The 25,421-nt window shown below is 36.7% G+C and overlaps 3 protein-coding genes across 4 annotated transcripts; 2 read left to right on the forward strand and 1 right to left on the reverse strand.

The window, feature by feature from the left end:
• The first annotated feature begins 5,232 nt into the window (after positions 1–5,232).
• On the forward strand, positions 5,233–13,601 carry LOC149381216 (putative metal-nicotianamine transporter YSL6). Its single transcript, XM_089601319.1, has 18 exons — positions 5,233–5,401; positions 6,183–6,657; positions 6,765–6,881; positions 6,968–7,108; positions 7,245–7,418; positions 7,558–7,765; positions 7,854–8,026; positions 8,480–8,565; positions 8,655–8,796; positions 9,563–9,701; positions 10,214–10,286; positions 10,645–11,018; positions 11,101–11,273; positions 11,431–11,528; positions 11,754–11,891; positions 11,995–12,184; positions 12,276–12,408; positions 12,483–13,601. The coding sequence occupies exons 2-18, from the start codon at positions 6,217–6,219 to the stop codon at positions 13,418–13,420; spliced, it is 3,738 nt and encodes a 1,245-aa protein (XP_089457445.1). The 5' UTR covers positions 5,233–5,401; positions 6,183–6,216; the 3' UTR covers positions 13,421–13,601.
• LOC149381217 (DNA polymerase II subunit B4-like) lies at positions 9,107–10,106 on the reverse strand. Its single transcript, XM_089601869.1, has 3 exons — positions 9,875–10,106; positions 9,619–9,737; positions 9,107–9,404 (listed from the first exon to the last, which is right to left on the reverse strand). The coding sequence occupies exons 1-3, from the start codon at positions 10,060–10,062 to the stop codon at positions 9,259–9,261; spliced, it is 453 nt and encodes a 150-aa protein (XP_089457995.1). The 5' UTR covers positions 10,063–10,106; the 3' UTR covers positions 9,107–9,258.
• A 647-nt stretch (positions 13,602–14,248) lies between the features above and the next one.
• LOC149381218 (putative calcium-binding protein CML48) lies at positions 14,249–15,955 on the forward strand. Of its 2 annotated transcripts, XM_089600768.1 has the most exons (5): positions 14,249–14,266; positions 14,406–14,585; positions 15,036–15,082; positions 15,335–15,541; positions 15,654–15,955. In XM_089600768.1, the coding sequence occupies exons 2-5, from the start codon at positions 14,438–14,440 to the stop codon at positions 15,759–15,761; spliced, it is 510 nt and encodes a 169-aa protein (XP_089456894.1). In that variant the 5' UTR covers positions 14,249–14,266; positions 14,406–14,437; the 3' UTR covers positions 15,762–15,955. The 2 variants fall into 2 exon arrangements, with proteins under 2 accessions (XP_089456894.1, XP_089456895.1); XM_089600769.1 differs by lacking the exon at positions 14,249–14,266 and having other exon boundaries at positions 14,307–14,585.
• Positions 15,956–25,421: the final 9,466 nt, after the last annotated feature.

Consider the following 25,421-nt stretch of genomic DNA (forward strand, 5'->3'; position numbering starts at 1 on the left):
AAAATGGACGTATTGATCGGTTGAAATTAACGGTCGGTTAGTTTGTATTTTAATCGGTTAGAATTGATCGATCAGTTAATTTTAACCACATCTTATTAGTTAATCAGATAAAAATAAAGAAAATATATATCCAAAGGTTAACAGGTTAGCCGTTAGCTATTTAAAATGGTTATAGGTTACATCGGTATCGGTTAAGCATTTTACCCACCTTCAAAGGGAGGGAGTGGAAAAAGTTATACCCATTGAATGGTCATTGGTGAAATAACACTCTAAATCCTTGTATTATAACTCACCGGCGCACAATGCAAACTTAAAATTACAGACATTTTTTTTGGAATTCTCGCTTTACATAAGCAAACTTAAAATTACTCTTACTATTTTGTTTTACTGCAAAACATCACGGAATTTTATTCTATAAGCAATATCAGCTCAGATTATCCTACAAAGGTCGGCCTTGACACTCTCTTACTCATCACGATCAATCATTTACATGGTGACTTGCAACTTAATGCACCACCTGGTTCGGAGACCATTTCACAAACGTAATAGAAACATATTGTAACTCATTTACCAACTATCAACACTCAACAATAACTAAGTCAAAATGGGAAATATTTGATCTTCGTCTTGCATAGCATGCATGATACGAATCAAGGAGTTGAAATAGATGCAAGTGAGCTTGCGCGAATTCAATGACACCACTCGAGCTACAATGATGCAAGTGAGCTTGTGAGAACTCAAAGACAACTTTCAAACGATCCACTAAGCTTGCTAAGTGAGACTTACACATGTACGATTCAGTATTTGCTGAAGTGGAGAACCTTGGCCTCACGTCGGGACTCAATAAGGACGAATTTTTCAACCTTGTGAGGGACAAGCCCGGCTTAAGGGGAGGGCAAGAGGGGCAATTGCCCAAGGCCCCACCACTCATTAGGCCCCACTTAATAAAGTTAAAATTTTAAAATTTTTTTATTAAATTGATATATATATATATATATATATATATATATATATATATATATGTTGATGGGCATTTGTTTAATTAACTATCCATAGAATTTTAGGAAACTCAACATTTTTATGGAATAAATCTCAATAATAGTGTGCTTTTTCTTGGTAATTTATGTCTCCATTATGCTCTTTTTCATATTCGTTCGAAATTGGTTTAGGGAAGCAATCACAGCCCACCAAAAAAAAAAAAAAAATAGAAAGCCGAGATAGAAAACAAAAATAGTGAATAGAAATACAACAAAAAGAGTTCTATATTAAAGGATAGATATGTTGATTATATTAAGTTATTTAATATTTATAATTCGTTAATCCCTAATTTATCTATTTCTTTTCTGTTTATATTTATAATTTTGAGTTTGTGCTTCTTCTTATTATTTTTTTTTTCCAACTTATCACTGGTTAGTATTTGATTTTGAAATCAAATTTTTATCATAAAATATGGACTAGATTGAGTACTAGGAAATATTTATTAACATGTATTTTCGTTTTTGTGGTTTAATTTATCGTGAATTTGTGATGCATAATTTCTAATTTTTAAATTAATTAATTTTTTTAGAGGCTCCTTATTTTCTTATCGCTCAAGGTCTCCGTATACGTCGAGCCGCCTCTGGTGAGGATGATTATAAAGAGGTTCGCAGAGCAGGTAGAAGTCAATCCTGTTTATTATGATCTTGATCAGAGAGAGAGAGAGAGAGAGAGAGAGAGAGAGAGAGAGAGAGATGTTTCAACCTTAGTTGGCTGATATTGTTTTAATTAGTGTTGTAGTACTTGCACAAGATCCTTCTAAGGGGCTGAAACGTTAGTTTTTGATATGTAGTTTCAAAATAAAATAAAAGGACTAAATGGGAATTTTTTTACACGTTTCTTACATTGATATAAAACAGCAGCTAGAAGTAAACATTGTAAAGATACTCAAATATGATTTGAGAAAGAAGAAGGCACTATTATTTATGTATTATGAAATATCATGGATTCTACCTCAAAACTAATTGGCAGTTGAGAGGAATAACCCATAATTTTTATAAATTTTTGTTATCTATACATATTCGAGTATCTATCATTTCATGTTCCAAATTTTGTGGTCCGCTTAGCAACGAAAAATGTAATATCAACAACGAACAACGTGATTTTCTGACATTTCAAACTATGCTATATATGGACTTATTCATATTTTTTTTAAAAGGGCGCTATAGCAAAATGGACATCATAACTTTGGAGTATTATAAAATAGTCATAATTTTCTAGATTTTAAATTAGTAGCCAATGATCCTATTAAATTAATATTCCCGGTAAATCAATTCTTTTATCATCAAAGTCTGATGAATTAAATATTTATTGGAAACAACTTTTTTCCTCCACGTTTGTTATATGGCATGTCATATATATTATCTTAAGTAACTCGATTTACAACATCTAATATACAATAACGTAGTCACTTCTCGAACTGTACTAGTGAAGTTCTGTTAAGTAAAACTGCATAAATATCTACAAGTTCACATGAGTCGTAAAATATGACATTTACTAAACTTATATATATATATATATATATATATATATATATATATATATATATATATATATATATCATCATCTAACTTAAAAACACACCAAACGTTTTTTTTTCTTCATCTTATGAGCAGAGTAATAACTAAATTTATTTTCTCTATTTACTTCCAAATACTCATAAGATTTGACCATTATAATTATTAAAAACTCGGAAGAACTAATATGTAAAGGAAAAATACACATAATTAAGAGGTTTTGAGCAGTGGCGGACCCACGTTGAAGGCCCAAGAGGCCTGGGCCCCCCCCAAAAAAAAAAATTCAGGCTTAAAAAATTATTATTATTTTTTTTTCCCGGTCAAAATTCAGTTTTGCCCCCCCCCCCCCCTTCCGAGTCTGGATCCGCCACTGGTTTTGAGTATGAAGTTAGAGATTCATATTATTTGTGTCTTTGAATGTAAATTTTATAAGGTAGCTAGGTAGTGACTTTCATAAAAGTCTGGCTCTGCCCCCGCTCTTGATAACTTCTTGATAACGGGTCAAGCCTTAGCATTATTGTCCTTTGCAAATCTAGTGGTTCTTTTCCAATTCTTATATTATTATGTCTTATTACAAATGTTGACGATGTTAATACAATGCACCATGGTAATACACAGAGTCTCTACCTCAATGTTCGACCACCCTTATTATTTGATCCAACTCGTAGTGTCGACGAAAGGTGATGATTTAAGTCCAACACCAATTTTGGACCTATCTACGAGTAGCCTACCGCTAGCCACTTGCGCTACCATTTATGCTCCCACCGATTCTCCTCTTCAATTAGAGCTACATCGATGTTAACCTTCACTGTCTCCGGTGAGGTGTCTTCCACATGTCCATTCAGTTTAATTTATTTAGTTTTCTGTTTATCGCTCATTTTTCAATTAAGTTATGAGATTATTCATTTTTTAAATTGAATATGATTTGTGTACTTTCAAATTCGTTGCATGTTTCTAGATTTTTTTTTTATTTTATGTTTGTTTTGTTTTCTTCATTTTTTCACATTTTTTACACCAATAGTTAAATATTTATGTCGAGCATAAATTACATACACTTGATAATTTCACACCTTATCTAATTATTGACCATTGTAATAGATTTTCACATATTATTATTTTTATTATTATTATTATTATTATTATTATTATTATTATTATTATTATAATTATTATTATTATTATTAAGTAAAGTACATATTTTACTGCTAATTTTACAGTGCCCAGATTAAATGCTCTTTTAAATTTTCAAATTACATAAATGTTACTAAATATTTAATACTTTAATAATTACAAAATTGCCGTTAAGTAAACAGATAAAAATATATGGATTTCTCCAAAACTGCCCAGACTAAATGCTCTTTTAAATTTTCAAATTACATAAATGTTACTAAATATTTTATACTTAAAAAATTGCAAAACTACCGTTAATTAATTAGATAAAAAAAATTCTGAATTTCTCCAGAACTGTTTGGTTTACTCGTTTGATGAAACTACGTATACACACAATATTTTCTTATTAAATAATCACCAGACTCCACCTTCTCAAATTCTTCGAACCTTCCAATTTCTTCGAGAATAGCAGATTCAAGGGTACCTATTACCTACATTTTAAAAATTAAGGTAAGAAAAACCCAATGCATAAATTGCCAAATTTTTACACATCATAGAAAAAGTATATATACATATTTTTATTCACACACATTACTTTACATAAAAACCACTTCAATTGCGGTAACAGTTAAGATGATTGAAGTGGGTCCTACACAAACTTAAACAGCGATGTGTTATTATTTTATTAATTTTTTTTTATAAAAAAAGTAAGAGCATCGGTGTTAGAAAGTGACATAATTGCCACAATCATTACTATCCATAATGCTAATGTGTCAACAAAAAGTGATATGACATTGTCACATAAGCAATAAAGCAACTTTGGTGATGGTGGTTATTTGTTTTCACGGAGAGAGGAAGCTTTAGGTGAAATGCAAAATATTTTACAATTCCAAAAAAAAAAATTAGAATTTTATTTTTAAATTAAATGAATGATTAGCTAGCAAGCCCTTTTATTTTTCATGCAAGACTAGGAAGTAGAGGTGTGCACGGTCCGGTCCGGTCTAAAACCGATAAAAAAAAAAATCAAACCAGACTGGTCCAAACGGTTTTAGAAAATTAAACCGGACCGGATAAAGTAAGGAAAAAAATTGGACTGGACCAAACCGGTTAAAACGGTCCGGTCCGTTTCAGAACGTTATAACGTTTTAGGTCGGACTATTTTAGATATATATATATATATATATATATATACATATATATTTTTTTTAAATACTAATCGCTCCGATCTGGTCTAGATCACGGTTTAAAATTTTTAGATCGGACCGGACGTTTAAAAGTACAAACTTGACCGGACTAAACCGGATCAATGAAATTTTAAACCGTTTAAACCGAATCGATGGTATAAAAATCAGTGATCCGATCCGATTTATGATTTCACTGTTTTTCTGCGCCGTCATAATAGCCCTTATTTGTATTCATTTATGCATGTTTATCTATTTTTTTTTTTTAATATTTTTCTATTCCCAGAGCCCCCCCTGGAGTAATTCTGAGATCTAGATAGTCGACCGGTAAAAAAGAGCGATAAAGCAAGTCTTATATCGTAATAAAAAAAAACATTGAAATTGAATACTCATCGTTTTTATCTCCCATCAATATATTAAAATATTCCCAAATTGGCAAATTAGGGTTGGCTCTCAATTCAACGATCATTCACATCGAAAGGGTTTTACAACGATTTCTCTCCTCATTTCACATATTTTCTCGTTTCACTATCGACCTTATAAACCAGGAACTGACCGGTACTCACTTTCTCTCCGATTCTCTACGATAGCAAATTTCAACTACAAATAATATTTCGTTGTTGTTTTTCCGTTCTGATGTTATCGTTTCCTTTAAACTTGTAGGAAAGACAATAGTTTTTCTTTTGTTTCCAGAACCTGATTCAATGTTTACAATTTGGGTTCTTGTAATGTTTTACTGAACCATATAGGCTCTGCTGGTTAGGTTATTGCAAATAACACTTCTAGAGCTTGTTTTGAGTAGCGTTTTTTTCTTAGCTTAGCCTCTTTCTACATATATCAATATGGTGTTTATTGACTCTGAATACTTTTTGCTTAGCTACTATGTCTGATGGCTGATTTCCGGATACTCATATGCTGATTATTTTTTTTTTCTGCCTTTTTCTTACTTACCCTCCCAATGTGGGATAAAATGCAACTGCTCCAATGAAGATAGTTAAAAGGCTTAAACTTGCCTAAATGTTCTCTCTTTTTTTTTTCTTGATACCTCTCATTCAGAAAAGTTTAAGTCTTGCTTTGTTTTGATCAATCCCTTCATTCATTATTAGAAATCAGAAATCATCTGTCTCAATTTGCGATACTTGTGAAATCAAATTGTCCTCTATAGAAGTTCTCATCAGCCCAATAATTTTCGATCCCATTGAGCCCTTTTCTTGTGGAATGAGATTCATTTCTGCAACTCCTTTTGGCCTTCCATTTTTGTTTCGTCCGGATTTCGATATGCATATTCTTCTTCTTCTTCTTCCCTTGAACTCTTCTGGCCTCTGTGCCTTCTTCACAGTTGCCTTGCAAGCTTATACTTTTAGGTGAGCAACATGCCAAAGCCAAAGGCACAGCCATTGCCAGCTTCTAAGTCAGCCGAGGCCGATGAGAGGGTTGATCTCGATGAAGACGAAGATCCCGAAGAAGAGGAAGAAATTGAGTATGAAGAGGTAGAGGAAGAAGTGGAAGTAGAGGTGGAAGAAGAGGTAGAAGTGGAAGAAGAAGAGGAAGAGGAAGAGGAGGAAGAAGAGGTAGAAGTGGAAGTGGAAGAGGAAGAAGAAGAGGAAGAAGAGGAAGAGGAAGAAGAAGAGGAAGAGGACAGTGATGTAAATAATGCTGTCGGAGCCAATGATGTTGGGGACGATAAGAAAAAGCGAGCCGAGCTTCTTGCTCTCCCTCCACATGGCTCTGAAGTTTATGTCGGAGGAATTCCACAGGATGCTTCGGAAGAGCAGCTAAAACAATTCTGCCGGTCTGTTGGAGAAATCGTTGAGGTATATCACGCTCTTCAATGTGACACCTTTGTCCGTACTATGCCAAAAAAGAAAAGAAAAAAGAGCTATCAAAATTGAATTTCACGTGGTTGATTGATTGGCTCTAGGTGCGAATTATGAAGGGCAAAGATTCCAGTGAGAACAAGGGTTTTGCATTCGTGACGTTTAGAAACGTTGAAACGGCTTCTAAAGCAATAAGTGAGTTGAACAATAGAGAATTCAAGGTACACATGGGTCCCCCTTCTAAAGTCGTCAAATCCATTTATGTCCCACGCGTGCGTTTCTGGTAATTTTCTTATCGATTGCTCAGGGTAAAAAAGTGAAGTGTTCCACGTCTCAAGCAAAGCACCGCTTGTTCATTGGTAATCTTCCAAGGACTTGGGGAGAGGCAGATTTAAGAAAGAGTTTGACAGAGACAGGACCGGGGGTTACTGGTATAGAACTTGTTAAGGTACTTTCCTATGTTTATATATTACACCATTGCAGTTTTGTTTAGAATTTCGAGTCCTCTTTTTTTTTCGGTTCTTTCCCCTTCTATTATTTTTCATTAAGTACCACTTCCAATTATATCCAATTCTCTCTTACAGGACATAAAGATCACTAGCAATAATCGAGGCTTTGCTTTTATCGACTACCATAACCATGCATGTGCTGAGTATTCTAGGCAGAAAATGATGAACCCGAAATTTAAGCTTGCTGACAATGTTCCCAATGTGAGCTGGGCTGATCCCAAAAATGCCGAATCTTCTGCAGCGTCTCAGGTTCTTAGTCTTATGTTTATTATGCTTGTGTGAATTATGTACTGTCTGGATCATGGAACATCAAAAACTTTTGCTGTCATCTTGAGATAGCAATTGTATGATTAAAGTGCTTACTGTTCTTCATTGAATGGACATGTAGGTGAAAGCTGTGTATGTGAAGAATTTACCAAAAAATGTGACCCAGGACCAGCTAAAGAAGCTCTTTGAACACCACGGAAAAATCACTAAAATAGTTCTTCCACCCGCAAAGACTGGGCATGAAAAGAACCGAATTGGTTTCGTGCATTTTGCAGAGAGATTGTGTGCCATGAAAGCATTGGAGAGCACGGAGAGATACGAGCTTGATGGTAGCCATCTCTTTGGTTCTTTACCCGTAACCATACATTTCTGTTTTTCTTCTTCCTTAACGTGGAACTTTCTTATGAACACTGTCAGGACAATCTCTGGAGTGCTCTCTTGCAAAGCCACAGGGAGATCAAAAGCCCGGCGGATCGAATTCTCAGAAGGCGGGATTGCTTCCCGCTTTCCCACCTCGTGTCAGTTACGGAATGGTAGCCAATCCATATGCTCCTTTTAATCCAGGCTTCGCTGCTCCTGCTTTTGCTCAGGTCAGATTCTCTTCCCTTCTCTAATAGACTCCAACAATTTCTGTAAAGGAATTGTCTTTGTGATACGCCCCTTGACATTTCTTGTATTGATTCAAATATGAATGAAAGAACTACAAAGGGTATTGAATGTTCGAGAGGTCCGTGCTCTCCAAATTGGAATTTCTTCCGTACAAAAGACTAGAGACTTTTCAGATTTCTCTTTGATACCATTTCTCTACTAATTCTTCTTATTTATGTATAAACTAACCTTATTTCTAGATATTCTCTGTTAACCCTCGCATATCTACTAATTACTCTAATACCCCTAATAACCCAGGTCCTAACACTTTGCTTAGCTTGTCATAGAATTATACCGAGTTTCTTAAGCTCCTTTTTTTGGCTGATCCTTTCATGACTATGCTAACCTCTATCGTGAACACGAATACAATTGTGATGATTTGTGACATTTTGTAGCCAATGATGTATGGACGGGGACCTAGTCCTTCGGGAATGGCGATGATGCCGATGCTTCTTCCTGATGGACGGATAGGATATGTCCTGTAAGTAGAAAAACACATTTTTCTTCTTCCTGATTTGTGTAGAAATACGGAGAGGCTAAATTTGTGTGAATGTATTTGTATGTATATAGGCAACAGCCGGGCCCACAGCCTCAACTGTCTCCTCCGCCGCAGTATCATAATAACAGAAGTAGCGGAGGCAGAGGCAGTTTCAAAGGAAGACATAATCATCATCACAACAACAACGATGGTGGCCGCCGATACCGACCCTACTGATTTGCCCAAATGAGTGTCTGTCCTTGAATTCAACCATCTTGCTCTATGTCGTCCCATGTACTTTTTATTTATTCATATGACCCTATACCCGGAATGATGAGCAATTTTTGTTTCTTGTATACTATTACCAAACAAATAAATTATCATGCATTATTTCTAGTTCAGTGTTTGCATCTCATATCCTTGTGTCGTTTGTTCACTCCGCTCAGGAGACTCCTATGGAAACCTTGACGAAACATATTTGAGTCGTTATTGCTGTTTCTAAGCTTAAATGATAGTTTTTTTTGAGCGTCCATAAGATTCTCAATAACTTAACTTGACTTAGTAATAACCGGATCAACTTCTTACAAAGAAAGTCTAGACATACAATATATTTTGGAAGCAACTACGTTTCATTTTCTTTTGATTTAGAAAGCAAAGACGAATTTTTTAGGCATTAGATTAAGACCTAATCGCAGCTCAGTCATTGTCCGCAACAATTTCCTCCTCCGGTGACTTGTCTTTGTGGTTGGACTTGGTTTTTTCAGCCGATGCCTCTTCTTCCAACTTCCTCTTCTTGTTCTCATCCACTGTCTTCTTCTTTCCCGCGTTTTTCTTCCTAAACTCTGTGGAACAAACACAGCCAAAACCTAGATTAAGTGTCGTGAAAAACAGACCTGGTTCCAAAATGAAACTAAGCTCATTATTCCTTCAAGGAATTCCATAAACCTAGCGAAGCTTATTGCGATTTCTTAATCCCATCTATCACCAAATATATTAAAAGATGCAGATTGAAATTCCAATCCAAGATTTACTGAAGATGTTAACTCTGAAACTGACCATCAAGAGAAGCCCTGAGAGGGTCGATGAAGTCGTGGAACTCAATCTCCTCCAGAGCCTTAAACACGTCGTCGGAGCTGATGGTCTGTCGTTTGCTCTCTCTGCACAAATCGTTTGCCCTAAAACGACATGGAAATCGTACACTGAAGTAAATAGCTGCATATGCAAACAGAAAAGAGAGAGAGAGAGAGAGAGAGAGAGAGAGAGAGAGAGAGAGAGAGCAATTAATCAATCGATGATCGGAAAGTGTTTTTACGTGGCAGAGAGGTAGTGGATGAAAATCCGAGCGGACTCGGAGAAAGCCGTGAGAGCATCTTTGTGGATGTTCATATCTTCTTCCGAGCAACGCGACAGCTTATCCTTCACTATCCGCCGCACTATAGCCTTCGGAAGCTCCGCTGCTTCCGACGACGACGCCGCTGCTTTTTCCTTTTCCATTTCCATCTCTCTCTCGGATCTCTCTCTCTCTCTGTTCTCTCTACTTTTGTTTCCCGCCATGTCAGGCCCAAAAACAAAAACACACTCGATAGCTCATAATTGGGCCTTATATCGGCCCATTTTCTTTTAGTTTTATTTTTCGAATAAACTGTACAAGCCTTATCCGAATCTGCCGGTCCTGAATACGGAAATGCGTGTCTGAAACGAAAGGATTGGATTTTTCTCTGCGAGTAATACCACATTTCTTTTTATTTGATTCTGTATCTGACTGTTAGGTTTAAGGATTTACTATTTAGATTCCTCGAATCTGTTTGACTTTTTTTTCCCCCTTCATAAACTGTTCAATCTGCAATTTGTATTCGAACTTCGGCCACGTTTCAATTTCATAGCCTCAAACAGTGAAATTCCGTATTCGAGAAACCATTAATTCGGTGTAAGGAAGAAACTTGTTCATGTGCCTACGTAATAGTTTGTCATTGACTCATATCTAGATCCAGGTATAATTGGTTGATGATAAGAGAATGCTATTTTGGTGATGATAATGATCTGATAGAGTTGTATTTTACTCGACAGAATAAACGGCGATTGATTGATTGGAAATTCCATGGGAACTGAGGTGGTGTCTTCGGCTGCGGGGATATCAGAGCCGTTGATTAGTGGCTCGGAGAAGATCGACGGCGTGGATGATGAGATCCCAGAGTGGAGGGAACAGATCACGATCAGAGGGCTGGTGGTGAGTACTGCCCTGGGGGCTCTCTTCTGCATCATCACCCACAAGCTCAATCTAACGGTGGGGATTATCCCGTCCCTCAACGTGGCCGCTGGGCTGCTCGGCTTCTTCTTCGTCAAGTCGTGGACTACCTTCTTGTCCAAGTTAGGGTTCTCCGTGCGACCCTTCACAAGGCAAGAGAACACCGTCATTCAGACCTGCGTTGTCGCCTGCTATGGCCTCGCCTTTAGCGGTATCTTTTTTGTTTTACTCTTCTAAGATAGACTGGGGTTTTAGAGGTTTATTTTAATTGTGATTTGGTTTGATGTTATCAGGGGGTTTCGGTTCGTATTTGATTGCAATGGACGAAAAGACCTACAATCTTATCGGAGCTGATTATCCCGGGAACAGAGCTGAAGATGTGAAGAATCCCGGATTGGCTTGGATGACTGGTTTCTTGTTTGTGGTCAGTTTTCTCGGCCTCTTCAGTCTTGTTCCGCTTCGCAAGGTAATATTCAGAGTTGTGCCTTTCTTCATTTTTTATATTATTTTATGCCCAATTTAACTATTAGAGACTTCATTTGTATTAGCTGGAAGATCATTACTGGCAAAGCATGATTATTTTTCATTTGTCCCCACGCATCTTAATCCTTGTAACTTCCCAGGTTATGATCATGGATTATAAGCTTACATACCCAAGTGGGACCGCCACAGCTATGTTGATAAATAGCTTCCACACGAGTACCGGAGCCGAACTTGCAGCGTAAGATACAGAAATTTAAGATGTCGTGTCATTACTTTGTTATATGGAAGTTATAAGGTCACAGACACCAATGTTTCCTGCTTATTCTAACCAGTTAGGTTAGCCTTAAATTCCAACTTATCCAATGAGAGAGATCTTAGCGGTGGGCATGGCAGATTAGTAACTCTGCAGATAGCATATATACTGTCAATTCTATATATAGTTTTTTTTTTGTTTCTTTCTCAGGAGGCAGGTTCGTTATCTTGGGAAATACCTGAGCATAAGTTTGGTATGGAGTTGCTTTAAGTGGTTCTTCAGTGGTATTGGGGACTCGTGCGGATTCGACAATTTCCCCAGCTTTGGTTTGACCCTCTTTAAGTACACGTACGCTTCTAGCCGATGCTTTCTAGTCGTAAATTAGGCTTAATGTATAATAATAAGTTAATAGTAGTATAATGCGCTAATGTTGCTCTTGTTACCTAATCAGGATTTTTTTCGACTTCAGTCCGACTTATATTGGATGCGGTCTAATCTGCCCTCACATAGTCAATTGCTCTACTCTTCTCGGGGCTATCATATCGTGGGGTTTTCTCTGGCCCTACATCTCGACCCACGCTGGGGATTGGTATCCCGCTGACCTCGGCAGCAACGATTTCAAAGGTCTCTACGGGTACAAGGTACTATTTCTCTCCTACTACTCGATTCCCTTTCGTTCTCTGCAAATACTACATGATATCTGTCCATGCCTTGTGTTCCATTCATTCACAGGTTTTCATAGCTATTGCTCTCATCCTTGGCGACGGAATCTACAATCTGATCAAGATTATATTCATTACAGCCAAGGAGATCTGCTCTCGGCGCTCCGCACCATCAGGCCTTCCTATTCTTACAGAAGTCACAGGTGAGAAAATTACCCCACTCAAGTCTTGCATGTCTATTAGTTACTAATTATCTGCAAAAATTCACGGGGAGCAGATGCGGAGACGTCGAAGTTACGGGCGGAAGAAAAGAAAAGGGACGAGGTGTTTCTGAAGGACAAAATCCCGACGTGGTTCGCAGTGTCCGGGTACGTGGGTCTGCTCGCGATATCGACGGCGACGATGCCTCTGATATTCCCGGCCCTGAAGTGGTACCTCGTTCTCGGGTCGTACGTGATCGCCCCGGCCCTAGCCTTCTGCAACTCCTACGGGTGTGGACTCACCGACTGGAGTCTGGCGTCGACGTACGGGAAGATCGTGCTCTTCATGATCGCCTCGCTCGTCGGAGGCAGCGGCGGCGGAGTCCTCGCCGGGCTCGCGGCTTGCGGGGTCATGATGTCCATCGTCGCCACCGCGGCGGATCTCATGCAGGACTTTAAAACGGGCTATCTCACATTCTCGTCGGCGAAGTCGATGTTCGTGAGCCAGGTGATCGGGACGGCGATCGGCTGCGTCGTAGCGCCGCTCACGTTCTGGCTCTTCTGGGCCGCCTTCGACGTCGGGTCCCCCGACAGCCCTTACAAGGCTCCGTACGCCGTGATATTCAGGGAAATGGCCATCCTCGGCGTCGAGGGCTTCTCGGAGCTCCCGAGGCACTGCCTGGCCATGTGCTGCGGGTTCTTCGTGGCGGCCATGCTCGTGAACCTCCTCAAGGACGTGACGCCCGGCAAGGTCTCGCGGTTCATTCCGATCCCGATGGCGATGGCGATCCCGTTCTACATCGGGGCCTACTTTGCCGTGGACATGTTTGTCGGGACGGTCATACTCTTCGTGTGGGAGCGCATCAACAGGAAGGAGTCGGAAGATCTCGCCGGAGCGGTCGCGTCCGGACTCATCTGCGGAGACGGAATTTGGACCGTTCCGTCGGCCATCCTCTCGATTTTCAGGATCAACCCTCCGATATGTATGTACTTTGGCCCTTCTTTAGCCAGCTGATGAGTTTCGGAAACATATCACCACTGGTTTTCTTGTATGAACGACTTTGTGAATATTCCAAGGCGTGGGCTTTTAGCCCTCCTTTCTAGCTCTTTATTCCCGTAAAAGAACGTTTCATGCTTAGAATAAAATTGTATATTAATTATACGATAAATTTATGTTTATTTTCTCATGTTCGTGATCGTTGTGTAGCTTAGCCTCTTGATTTTTTTTGCTTCTAGCTAGAATCCTGTAGCAGATATTGTCGTGTAGCCTAGCCTCTTGATTTTTTTGCTTCTAGCTAGAATCCTGTAGCAGATATCGTCGATATTCGAAGCAAGATATTTTTTTTATTTTATTTGAAACGAGACTCTTTATATTAACAGGGCATTGAGCCTAATATGTCTGAAAAAATTAATTTGTTTCTCATAAGTTAATTGGTTGATGATTTTTCTATTTCAGTGATAGAAAGTAGCATATAATCAATTGATTAATTCAAACGTCAAATGCATGGTTTAACTTTGCATGCCATCATTTTCCCAAATTTAATATCGTTCATGTTTGGTTGAGTGTAGACTTGAGCCTCATAGTGGCAAATTAGCAATGAGTTAGTAATGGTATTAACGTACACGGCTTCTCAAAATATTGCTTTGAAGAAAAAAAAATATCTGTTTTGTCAAATGGTGGGATATAGTCATATCGAGTATGATCAAAATAACGTAGGAAAGTGACTTATTGTATAGATAAGTAGCCGTGTATATTGTTGGAATATCTGAATAAAAGGAACAAACAGAATATTAAAAGGCACGTGGGAGATAAGAATGGGGAGAGGAGACTTGGAAATGCAAAATTGCATATGCAATGCACGTACGTAATAGCGCCATTATTTTGTATATATAAGCTCTCGATGGTCTCTTTTTCCAAATTGAAAAAGTCGTCAATATAGCAACAGCAAAACAAACAGACAAAAAAATAATGGCTTCTTCTTCGTATGGTTTCCCATCAGGGACGGATCCGGAAGTGATAAGAAGCTTCGAGATGATGGACAGAGATGGAAGCGGATTCATAGAAGGCAAAGAGCTCCAAAAAGCTCTTTCCAATGGATATAATCTCAGGTTTAGCCTCGGGACTGTTCGCTTCCTCATCTTTCTCTTCAAAAGCCCCAATCACATTCCTCTCACTCTCGGTACTATTATATATATACTCTTTTTTAATTTACCAATACTAACATAGTCTACTATAACTCCTTCTCTAGTTACCATTTTAGCTTTATCGGAATTTGAATGACATGAATTCATAATGATCACCTTGAGAAAAAGAGTTTGGTTTATGTTGAAAAATGGAAATCAGCCAATATTAATTAAGTCGGAATTGATAGTTTTTGGTTCATGGAGGAAGAAGGGATACACTATTTGCTCAAAGACAATTGCTCAATTCAGCTTTCACGACTTTTGACTAATAAATACATTCCTTCAAGCAATGCATGACCTACCTAACAAACAAAACCCAATATTTAGGCATAATCACAGTTTCGTTATCAAGTTGGTCTCCTTATAATATTATTCATTGAACAGTATTACATTATTATTATTAATGAGACGGTTTTATTTTTTATTTTATTTTAATCTTACTATAGGGCCCAAAGAATTCGCTGCTTTGTGGAGTTGCCTTGGCATTTGGCGGGTGAGTATAAATAATTTTCAATTTTTCCCCTATACCATATACATGTCTAACAAGATCTCTAACGTTACATTATTGAAAATACAAAGTTGACAGACAGTCACTTGTACATGGTTGGAATTGGCATAAAAATTAAAATTTGATATTTTTTGCATTTATATAGACATGAAATTTGTACTAATGTATGTGCAAGTTTAGTAATAAAAAAGTTGGGTGAGAATGGAATTAATTAGAAGAGGGTGTTGGGATTTTCAGGGAACATTTGAGAGGTACGATAAAGACAAGAGTGGAAAAATTGATGTGTTGGAGTTGAGGGATGCTCTTTACGGTCTTGGATACGCCGTTCCGGGTTCTGTTCTTCAGCTTCTCATTTCGAAATTCGACGATGGAAATAACAACACTCCTAGGGCTAGGGTTGAGCTCGATTTCGACAGCTTTCTCGAATGTGGCATGATTGTGAAGGTACAAATATCTCTGTTCCCCGCCAAAATTTTATTGCGTATATTGTTAGTTAAAACTAATTAAATTAAGAACACAATTAATGTTGGAGTCTTTTTTTTTTTTTTTATTGAAGTGCTTGACGGAGAGGTTTAAAGAGAAGGATACACGTTACAATGGATCCGCAACCTTTAATTATGAAGAATTCATGTTGGCAGTCATTCCATTTCTTGTATCATCTTAGTTTTGAATATTTGATTATTAATTTATTTATTTGTCCAAAATTCATTGTACATTAGTGTTCTCTTCATTACATTGTAAGTTTGTATTATTCGTGTGGAGGAGAGGAACTGGCTAGGATTATGATGATCCTGCAGTTCCATTTTTTTTTTCTGAGATGAATGAAAAATATTGAGCGAAGATGTACCATATTAATTATTCTTTTTCTTTTCTTCCCTAACTGTCATTATTGTGAAAAAAATTTCCTCATATTCGCACATATATGGTCGAACGCTAAAGCCCGAGTCTGCAAGAAAAAGACCTGTTCCTAAGTGACATATCATGATAGATTTCGCATGGTCACTTTGCTTGAGAATATATATATTTTACACTATGAATTTTTTTGCTAGCAATGAAAATAGCTTTCAATAACGTTTTTTCGTTTTTTTTTTTTCAGTATTAGCTGTAGAACTTTTTATTTTTCATAAATGACCGTTTTAATTTTTGGTGTCCATTTCACCCTTAATAACTGTTAACTAGATTTCAATAAGCGTTGACCAGATTTCAATAATTGTTAACCAAATTTCAATGACTATTAACCACATTTCAATAGTTGTTGATCAGATTTCAATAACTGTTAATCAAATTTCAATAATTATTGATCATATTTGGAACGAAGGGTATTTTTGTTCGGAAAAAGGGAAACAGTTATTATCAAAATGTTTTGAAAGCACTAGTAAGATATGAAAAGTGACGTACGTTTTAGGTTAACTATGTAATTTTCCTTTTTTTAATTAGTACGATAGAAAAATATTGTCCTAATTAAATAGTGTTTTTTTTTTTAATTTATAATGACACTTTTGACTTTATTTTACTAAAGAACATGTAAAAAAAAAAGATGTAAAATAAAATAATAAAAGAAAGTGAGAGGGGTTCATTTTCTTTAAAGCCATATATATACACATATATTTCGTTCACTCATATATGTATTTTAGGGGCTAATTTAATTGTTTTGCTTTAGGCCTCTACATTTGTTAAGTCAGGCCTGCTCGTCACACTCTCATGATATGTGCCACCACACCATAACCACTAACTCCATTGCTTTGGCCGCAACTCCAACATACCTGTGATTATTATTCTATTTTATCGATGTTATTATGTTGTGTTAGATAATTTTTTTGTCTTACAAAGTTCCAAAGTTGCAATGAATTGAACTTGTTCATTCAAATCTTGAACTATTGTATGAAAAGGCCAACAAATCGTAAGTAGACGATACTTAATTTTAACAAGATAAATTAACAGATATTAGAATTTTTTTTTATTTTAAAAAAGGGTGAATTTGATGAGAGTTTGGAAAAATTGTAACGCCAAAGAAATTTTATTATATAATTAAATAACAAATAATTAGCTGTTTAGCCATCTAAAACATTAGCAATTTGGTTTTAGCCAATCTTTCGTTAATTTCCCGTAAATAGCCATCTTGCTTATGTGGCAGCTTATTAATTGAATTAGTTTTACTTTTTTGCCCTTACGCTATTTTAATTAGGCAGTTTTTTTTTTTAATTTCGAATTAAATATTGAAACCGAATAGAGAAGTTTTCAAATTTGAATTTTGAGCAGATTTTGAAAGTTCTCAGCCCATTAATTGTTATGTATTTGGAAATTTTCAGCGTTGACTTTAGGTAATTAGTTTCTATTTTCGTTGCAATTCATTATGGATAAAATTTGTATATATATTCTTCATTCATTGATATTATTTTGTCTTCCATATATTCATAATTTCCAGAATTTTCGTGCCCAAAATATTTCAGAATTTTTCAATTTATTTACACGAATAAACTGTAAATAGGCTTTGTATTTACAGTGAATATACTGTAAATAAGCTTCGTATTTACACGAATATACTGTAAATAAGCTTTGTATTTACATTGAATATACTGTAAATAAGCTTCGTATTTACACGAATATACTGTAAATATGATTTCTATTTACACGAACATACTGTAAATATGATATCTATTTACACGAACATACTGTATTAAAAAAAACCATAAACTTCTCTCAAATTACGGTTCCAAAATGAGATCGAATGTCAATTTCTTAAACGAAAGTCTCAAATTCAAGAGATCCCAAACTGATAATATAATAACTTGATAGAAATACACACTTGGAAACAATTGTACCAATACATCTGACATAATATAAATATGTTTTCTATTTACACGAACATACTATTAATGTGAGCAACAACAGAAAAAAAAAATTGTTCTTCGCGGAGTCCATGATTCCGACGACGAGGTTGGAGTTTTTCCCGGCGGCGAGGCTGTTCTTCATGGTGTGAAAGGAAAAAACTGAAAGAAAATAAAGAGAAAAATGTTTATTTGTAAATTTGGAAGATAAGCATTACCATTGCCACGTCATCAATGCACTATAGACTTCATCTCCTTCATTGAGTAATACACTGCCGAATCCTTCATACGCACGCGAACGTGGAGAAAAAAAAAAGAGAAGGAAGGAAGAAAGAAAAGAAAAGAAAGAAAGAAAGAAGAAGAAGAAGAAACTCGAGAGAGAGAGAGAGAGAGAGAGAGAGAGAGAGTTTCAGCCGGAGAAAGAACAAGAAAGAGAGCGAGAGGTAGAGTTGAGGGAGTCGACGGAGAGGCCGATGAGGGGCGAAGCTTTCCGCCGCCGCGATGCGAGAAAGTTTCGCCGGAGAACGGGAACAGAAAAAAGACCAGAGATATACAAAGGTAATAATCTTTATATTCCTCCTCGTTTTGCCCGGATTTGAAAGGAATCACATGGCTAGGGTTCTGGAATTAGGGTTTTGGATTTGTGAAATTGGGGCTTTTGTGAAATCCGGTTTGAATCTCTTGTTTTACGTATGGGTTTTGCTCGTTGCGTGTTGGTGATGGATTTCGATGATGACAAGGTTGTTCTTCGTGGCTTCGTAGTCGATCTTCCACGAATCCTTGACTCCGACGGTACGGCTGGCCAAGCACGAACCTTGGTATCCGTTCCCCGTGTTGTGGCCATCGGAGATCTGCACGGCCTGGAGATCTGCGCATGAACAGAGAGGGTGAGGGAAGATTTGATTTTTCTTTTTCTTAGTTTGAAATTTATGGTAATTAATTAATGACGTTTAATTTCCTTCCTCGAATAGCGCGAACAGTTATTATGACCGAATTAATGTAATAATTTTTTTAATTATTCTGCTTCAAAATGGGCGGGATATTTTTGAGGTCTGTTTGGTCTTTTAACTTCTTGTTAATTGATGGGTGTGACTATTTACGGAAAATTAACTAAAGGTTGGCTAAAACCAAAACCTATATAACGGTGTGGGCTATATACCTATATAACCCATTAAATAACGACAATGTATTATTTCATATTTACTAAAAATGATAATTTAAGAGTTTATTTTACTTCTAGCACCCGTGTGGCACCTTGATAATAGGGCTCATGGGTGGCACATGAGAAATCCTGATAATTGATGCTCGTTTGGTGCTTATGTTTGGGCCAAGTGCGAGCACTTAGTCTTGTTGGCGTTCTAGACATGAATGGTCTTGTGAAGTACTAAATTGTTTGGATTTTTTTCTTGAGCTGGTTTGATAATTTGGACTTAAATAATAGTAACTATATTTTTGGACACGCAACAGTAAACTTAAAAGTCTATAACTAACAACAATTGTAGATATATAAGTTTACAATTACTAATAAAAATGTCTTAAAATATAATTACGGCTATTTTTGTCTAAAAATATCAAAGTTGCTACTAATTGAGACTATTTTCCATTAGTAGGCCATACACTAAAGATTTTGTTCAAAATTTAATATCGTGATTATCCCGTGGAGCACGGAGTGAGCTTTTTACCCAAATATATATATATATATATATATATATATATATATATATATATATATATATATATATATATATATATTAGATCACTTAAGTTGCAGGCTTGAAATTACATTAAAAATTGATGACAATTAGGCTAAATAGTCGAAGGCGAAAAGGTTTTAGAATTCAAAGACTTCTAATGCCAACTAAAAGATGAATAAGATCCAAGGCCAATCGATCAAAAGATACAAAGTTCAAAGGTTCAAATAATATTGTAATAAACATTAAGAGCCGTTTATAATATCAGACACTAATATAGGAATCAAGTACTAGTTTGTTGCAAAAAAAAAAAAAAAATTCCTTATTCCTACTTTTTCTCATTTCTTTTATGTGCTTATTAGAATAATAGTAGGTCATTTGTTTACACATGGACTTCTTCAGTGATTATTGATCTGCAGCAATAAATTTATAATATAAAAAAGGAAGATCTCCATATATTCTGCCACTGCTGGAAAATGTTAAATGCTCACTATATTAAAAGCTACGGTACAGCTAATCTCCCTGTTTAAAAGAATGATTAAAAATCAGAAGATCATGAAGTATAAAAAGATATGATCATCAGCTAATCATTGTACCCCTTCGAAATTACAAGAAAGAAGCATCGTTATTATACCCAAAAAGAAGTTGTAGCTGGAATTGCATGGATACTTTGTAAATCTTTCTTTATAACTATTCGATAAAAATGCGACAAAAATACTTAATATTTTGGATTTGATACACTTTATTATGTATTATTTTTTCGTTGACGAAAATAGCTAATGTTATATTTCAGTTTCACCGTTACTACTTTGACTGTTATCTTTTATGGAAATACACGTGTCGCAATCATGTGATTTGTTAATTTTAGAATAATTTTTTAATAACAAAAATAAAAGTAAATAAAATTAGTAATAAAAGATTAAAAATAAGGAAAAAAAAAACAAAAAAGAAAGTTAATGATATTTTTTTTTTACCATTTCAGCTCTATTATAGCAAACGAGGGACTGTAAATCGCGGGCATCGACCATTCTATCATCAGCTAAATATAATAAAACTCAATAGAACTAAAAGTCTCATTTTCCAATCTAAGAGGTAACAACTACAACACCAATTTGATCATATTTACATTGCATTGTTCTTGTTTCTTTTTTTTCTTTTCTATTTGAAATGATTGAATTTGCCCAACTGCTGCAGAAAATGTTATGATGGAAAGTGCGACAGTTGTTGAAATTAAATCGCAGCAACTCCGACCAGCCCTGTAAAAAAATAGACTTTATGACTTCGTGAATTGTCTTTCGTGAAAAAATTTGCCAGTTGTTGTTCCGTAGCAAACATCCTCCAAACAAACAATCTTCTTAGGAACGAGCTCTTTGATGAAGTTACCGCATATGATAGATCTCTCGTCTTTGGTCGGGACTTTCAGAGGAGTACAAGCACCGTAATGTTGTGGATCTTTGACCCTCCAAACGTTTTCCATGGCATGAGGGTTTGATATTGGACATCTTTGCATCTTCATATCTTTCAGGAGCTTGTAGACCAGGGTTTAATATGACCATTCTTCCCACAGTAATAAAAAAACCCAAGATTTTTGGCTCGCCTCACAGGTGTTGCAGAAACGGTTGTAACAGTTCTTGAGACATCAGCTTCATTATGAGAATTTATGCTCGGAACAAATATAGTCTTAGAGCTGGATGTCTCTCCTCTCTGATAGCCTAGACTCGTCCTGGCTATCGGACGGTATCGGCACAACCGTATCCGACGACGCAACCTTTCCGAGTCAAAATGGGAGGAAAATTTCCGGGACTTCAGGACGACAGTTCCATGCTATCGAAAATGGAATTTCCGTCGCCCGAATTAAAGCTTGACGGAAATAAGAGCTTCCAAGCTCTTATTCAGTCTTTAATGGCAGACCAAGTCTTGGTCGTTGGATTTTACATCCAACGGCCCAGATTAAAAAAAAAAACAAAAAAAACAAACCTGTGCGCACATACCCAGCTTTCCGTCGTCTTCCTTCGAACCCCCAACGTCACTTCCGTCGATCCACGGAAATCAAGTCGCCAATTCCGTGCGACACGGAACTCGGAATTTCCGTCAGGTCCTGTCCTTCCGTGTGCTTCCGTACCGACAAGCCAGGATGAGCCTAGACCATGATGATCGCCATTGCTTTTGCCTATACACAAAATCTCATCAAGTTTTAAAGTTCCAGAATTAAACATTTTAATATTTTTCTTCAAGAGAGTTATTTCATACTGAAACTTATCTTGTTGAGATCTTTCAGATTTCAGTTCTTCATTCAGGGAGGCAACAAAGTCAAGGAGTTCATCCTTTTCTTTTGAAGAGGTGGCAATCTTCTCATAAAGCTTTCTGATTAAGGCCAATAACATCATTCCACTTGCTGTAGAGGATTCCATAAGCCTTCATAACAGACTCAAGTGTTAATTTTTATTAATTTGCTTGGTTGTTGTCAACTTCAGAGTCGCTATTGCAGAAAGTGTCACTAACAGAAATTGCGACAGTGTTACAGGGCTAGAGATTGTCTTAAGAATCACGAGCAATGAAAACAAGATGTTGATAATGTCTTCATCTTCTGAATTGTCATTACTTCAAGTACAGGTGTTGTAGCTTTTGTTACGCTTCTTGAGGGTGTTGGCACATTCTTCTTGGGTGTGACCGAACCTTCAGATCTGTGGAAATTTCGCTGGCGTTGGATCTGCTTTTTGAATCGTCTGAGACAGTTTCTGAAACACTTCCACGATTGTTGTTGTTACCTTCTTCATGTATTTGCCAAAGTTCTTAGCTAGACGAGAGATAGTCCTATACAAGTCTTCATCTTCAGTAAGGCCGTGGTTGTTGTCGAGGTCAGCTTTCAACGCAATTCCATTACTCTTTGGCTCGGGATTGTGGTGCTCGTCGTTCATCTCAAAAGTTCTGAGGGAACCCATCAACTCTTCCAGCTTCATTGTGGATATATCTTTAGCTTCTTCAATGGCAGTGACTTTGTAGACGAACCGTTTCGGAAGCGACTGGAGAACTTTTCTGACAACTTTTTCCTCGGACATTTTTCATCAAGGGCAAACGATTCATTAGATAAGTAACAAAGTCTATAATTGAATTCACTAATTGTTTCATCTCCCGTCATCCTTAATTCTCGAATTTAGTAGTAAAAAGCTAGAGACGAGACATTCTGAAGGATATTCCATGCGTCTTTTGTTGTCAATGGTGCCCACAAGAAGAATAGTAGTGTCTATTTATGTACATTTGATGTAATATAGTCACACGAAGACTCTGGCTTGTAAATGCTAAATCATTAATAAAAGTTGAAACGTTCATTCATTCTCCCTTGTCTGTTTAAAGCTTTATGATAATCTATAGTCTTTAGTCCTTAAACAAACCCAACAACATATGAAGAGACAAATGTAAATTTGCATGAACAAACTCTTCATGGTTTGCTTAAAACGGTATATTCACAATCCAAGGATCAAAGGACTGTTGATCTCAGTACGATTGTTAGGAGAATCAATGATGTCTGGTTATGAGACATTGAGAGTTGGAGACTCTATAGTTCTTCTAGGTATTTTGTGAAGGTACTGAATTGACCATTGCACTTCTAGAGACAAGATAAGAACAAACCATTTAACCTCTTATGTCTCGAAATCACTACGTATGAATTGCATCATGCTTACCTCAATCCTGAAATGAGACATGTCATTTCATAGCTTACGTATTCTCATTTGAGAAAAAAAGAGTTTGGATTCACTATGTGATTTTGAACATGGCCTATTGGTGAAGTACTAAGTTATGAAGATGTCATGTCAATAAATTTTTTGACATTGTCATATGATGACAAATTCTACTCGGCCATAATAAGATTTTTGGGCCTTGAGGATTAATTTCATTTCATGGAATTTTACATGAAAATTCTTAATGGGTCTTTCTTATGTTGTCATGAACAAATGAAGAAACATCTAGAAGCTCATTCTAGAAGCATGTTGGCCGTCTAACCAAAGGAGAAAAATGGAGATTATTTTGTGCATTGATGTATGAAGATACTTGCCAAAAGAAAAAGAGGAAACAAATTTCCTCTACAAGGAAAGCAAGGTGGGCGGCAATTCAAGGCAAGAGAGAAGCAAGATAAAAGAGGAAACAAATCCAAAGACTTGCATAGCTTATGTTGCACGTCCAAATGGAGGAATAAGGGCAAATTTTGCTCATGAATATGTGATATTCTATACAAGAGGAAACTACCTTGTTGAAGGTAATTCTTCTCCTATAAATATGACCATCATTCTCATTGTTTTCTCATCCCAAAGTTTTAGAGATTGAGAGCTTCTCTCTCTAGACTTGGCCGCCCCTCTCCCTCTCTCTCTCTCTAGTTCTTTTCGTTTTTGTTTTGGCACCTAGGTCCACATTTGACCTAGTGTTTTAGCTCTTCAACTCTTAGACTTGCTCTTGAGTCGTCGTGTTTAAAAGTGCCCACACACTAATTCCTTCTTTTCTCGAGTGATTCATGTAATAGAAACTTTCGTGGTTACTCGAGTTCCCGAAGAACGAAGAAAGACGAGTTGCGTGGGGAGACGAACGTTTCATCCTTCCTAAGGCTTCTCAATGTTCAAGCTTCACAAAGGTTAGTAAACGTGTAATTGCTTTTAGATAGTTTTAATAATAAACATGTGCTTGCTCTTTGTCTAGGTTAGTAAAATTGTTTACTTGTTTAAAAGAAAATTTTTATTTTCCGCCGCTTGCTAGAAGCGTTAAATCTTTTCTTAACCCTAGATCAATTCCAACATCTTTGGCCACTTCACATGTAGAAATCAGCTTAAATGTGTTGGGATCGACGATAACCATGATAGCATTAAGAGCTTTAGAGTTACCGTTTGCCAGTTTATCTTCATTCACAGACCAATCAACTTCAGGTTTCAGCACAGTCTAGTTCTTTCAAGAAGGCCTTCATCCGAGCTTTCCAATACGAGTAGTTTCCACCATCGAGGAAGGGCAGACGGCCAATTCTGCAAGCAGGGGCTTACCCACTCGCAAGGGCAGGGAAGTCAAAAGGACTGAGTGAACTGCTTTGATACCAATTGAAATTACTGAATCTGTGCAACTGTTGCATAACGTGTTGTGACAGAAAGCGCGACAGTGGCTGAAATTCAGAGAACCGAAAGATAAACGATATGAGTGCAGAAATAATAAATAAATATAAGAGTTGGTAACCCACTTCGGCAAGTCGTGGCTACGTCTGGAGGGTCTTTGCCCGGTGGAAAGCAATTTACTATGACAACGTTGTGCAATAAGGATTTACACTCAACGACTCCCTCGCTAGCTACCCAACCTACGTCTATCCTCTTCAACAGCAACTTAGGCTCTCCCTAAGCTCGAGATCCACTCAATTACCATAGAATATCTCTCCCAAAACCTCTAAACGTGTTTCCCGAAAATATGAATGAAAAATCTAACCTCGTGCTTCTAATACAATCACCCCAATATAGGCAACAAAGAAGAGGTAAAAGACACCTTAAAATCTTGAACACATATCGTTCTAAGCTTAGCTAATCATTCGAATAAATCTCACAAAAGGCGTGAGTGAAGACGGTGTGGTTATGACCTATTTATAGAGAAAATTAGGTCAAAACGATTCTTGAAGTCGGATTAGGAGCACTCTCATTATATCATCAATCCACTCCGGAATTCTACTTCAATTCGGAATAGAAAAACCCAAAAGTGAATGGGCCGTAACTGTTGCGCAAACTGTTACAATAGAAGCTGTGAACGCTTCCAGAAAATAATTGTAATGAGACCCAATTCTAT

Source organism: Urtica dioica, chromosome 11 (genome assembly GCF_054948205.1).
Source record: "Urtica dioica subsp. dioica isolate 48M chromosome 11, U.dioica_male_clone48M_v1_H2, whole genome shotgun sequence".
In the NCBI taxonomy this organism is placed as follows: Eukaryota; Viridiplantae; Streptophyta; class Magnoliopsida; order Rosales; family Urticaceae; genus Urtica; species Urtica dioica.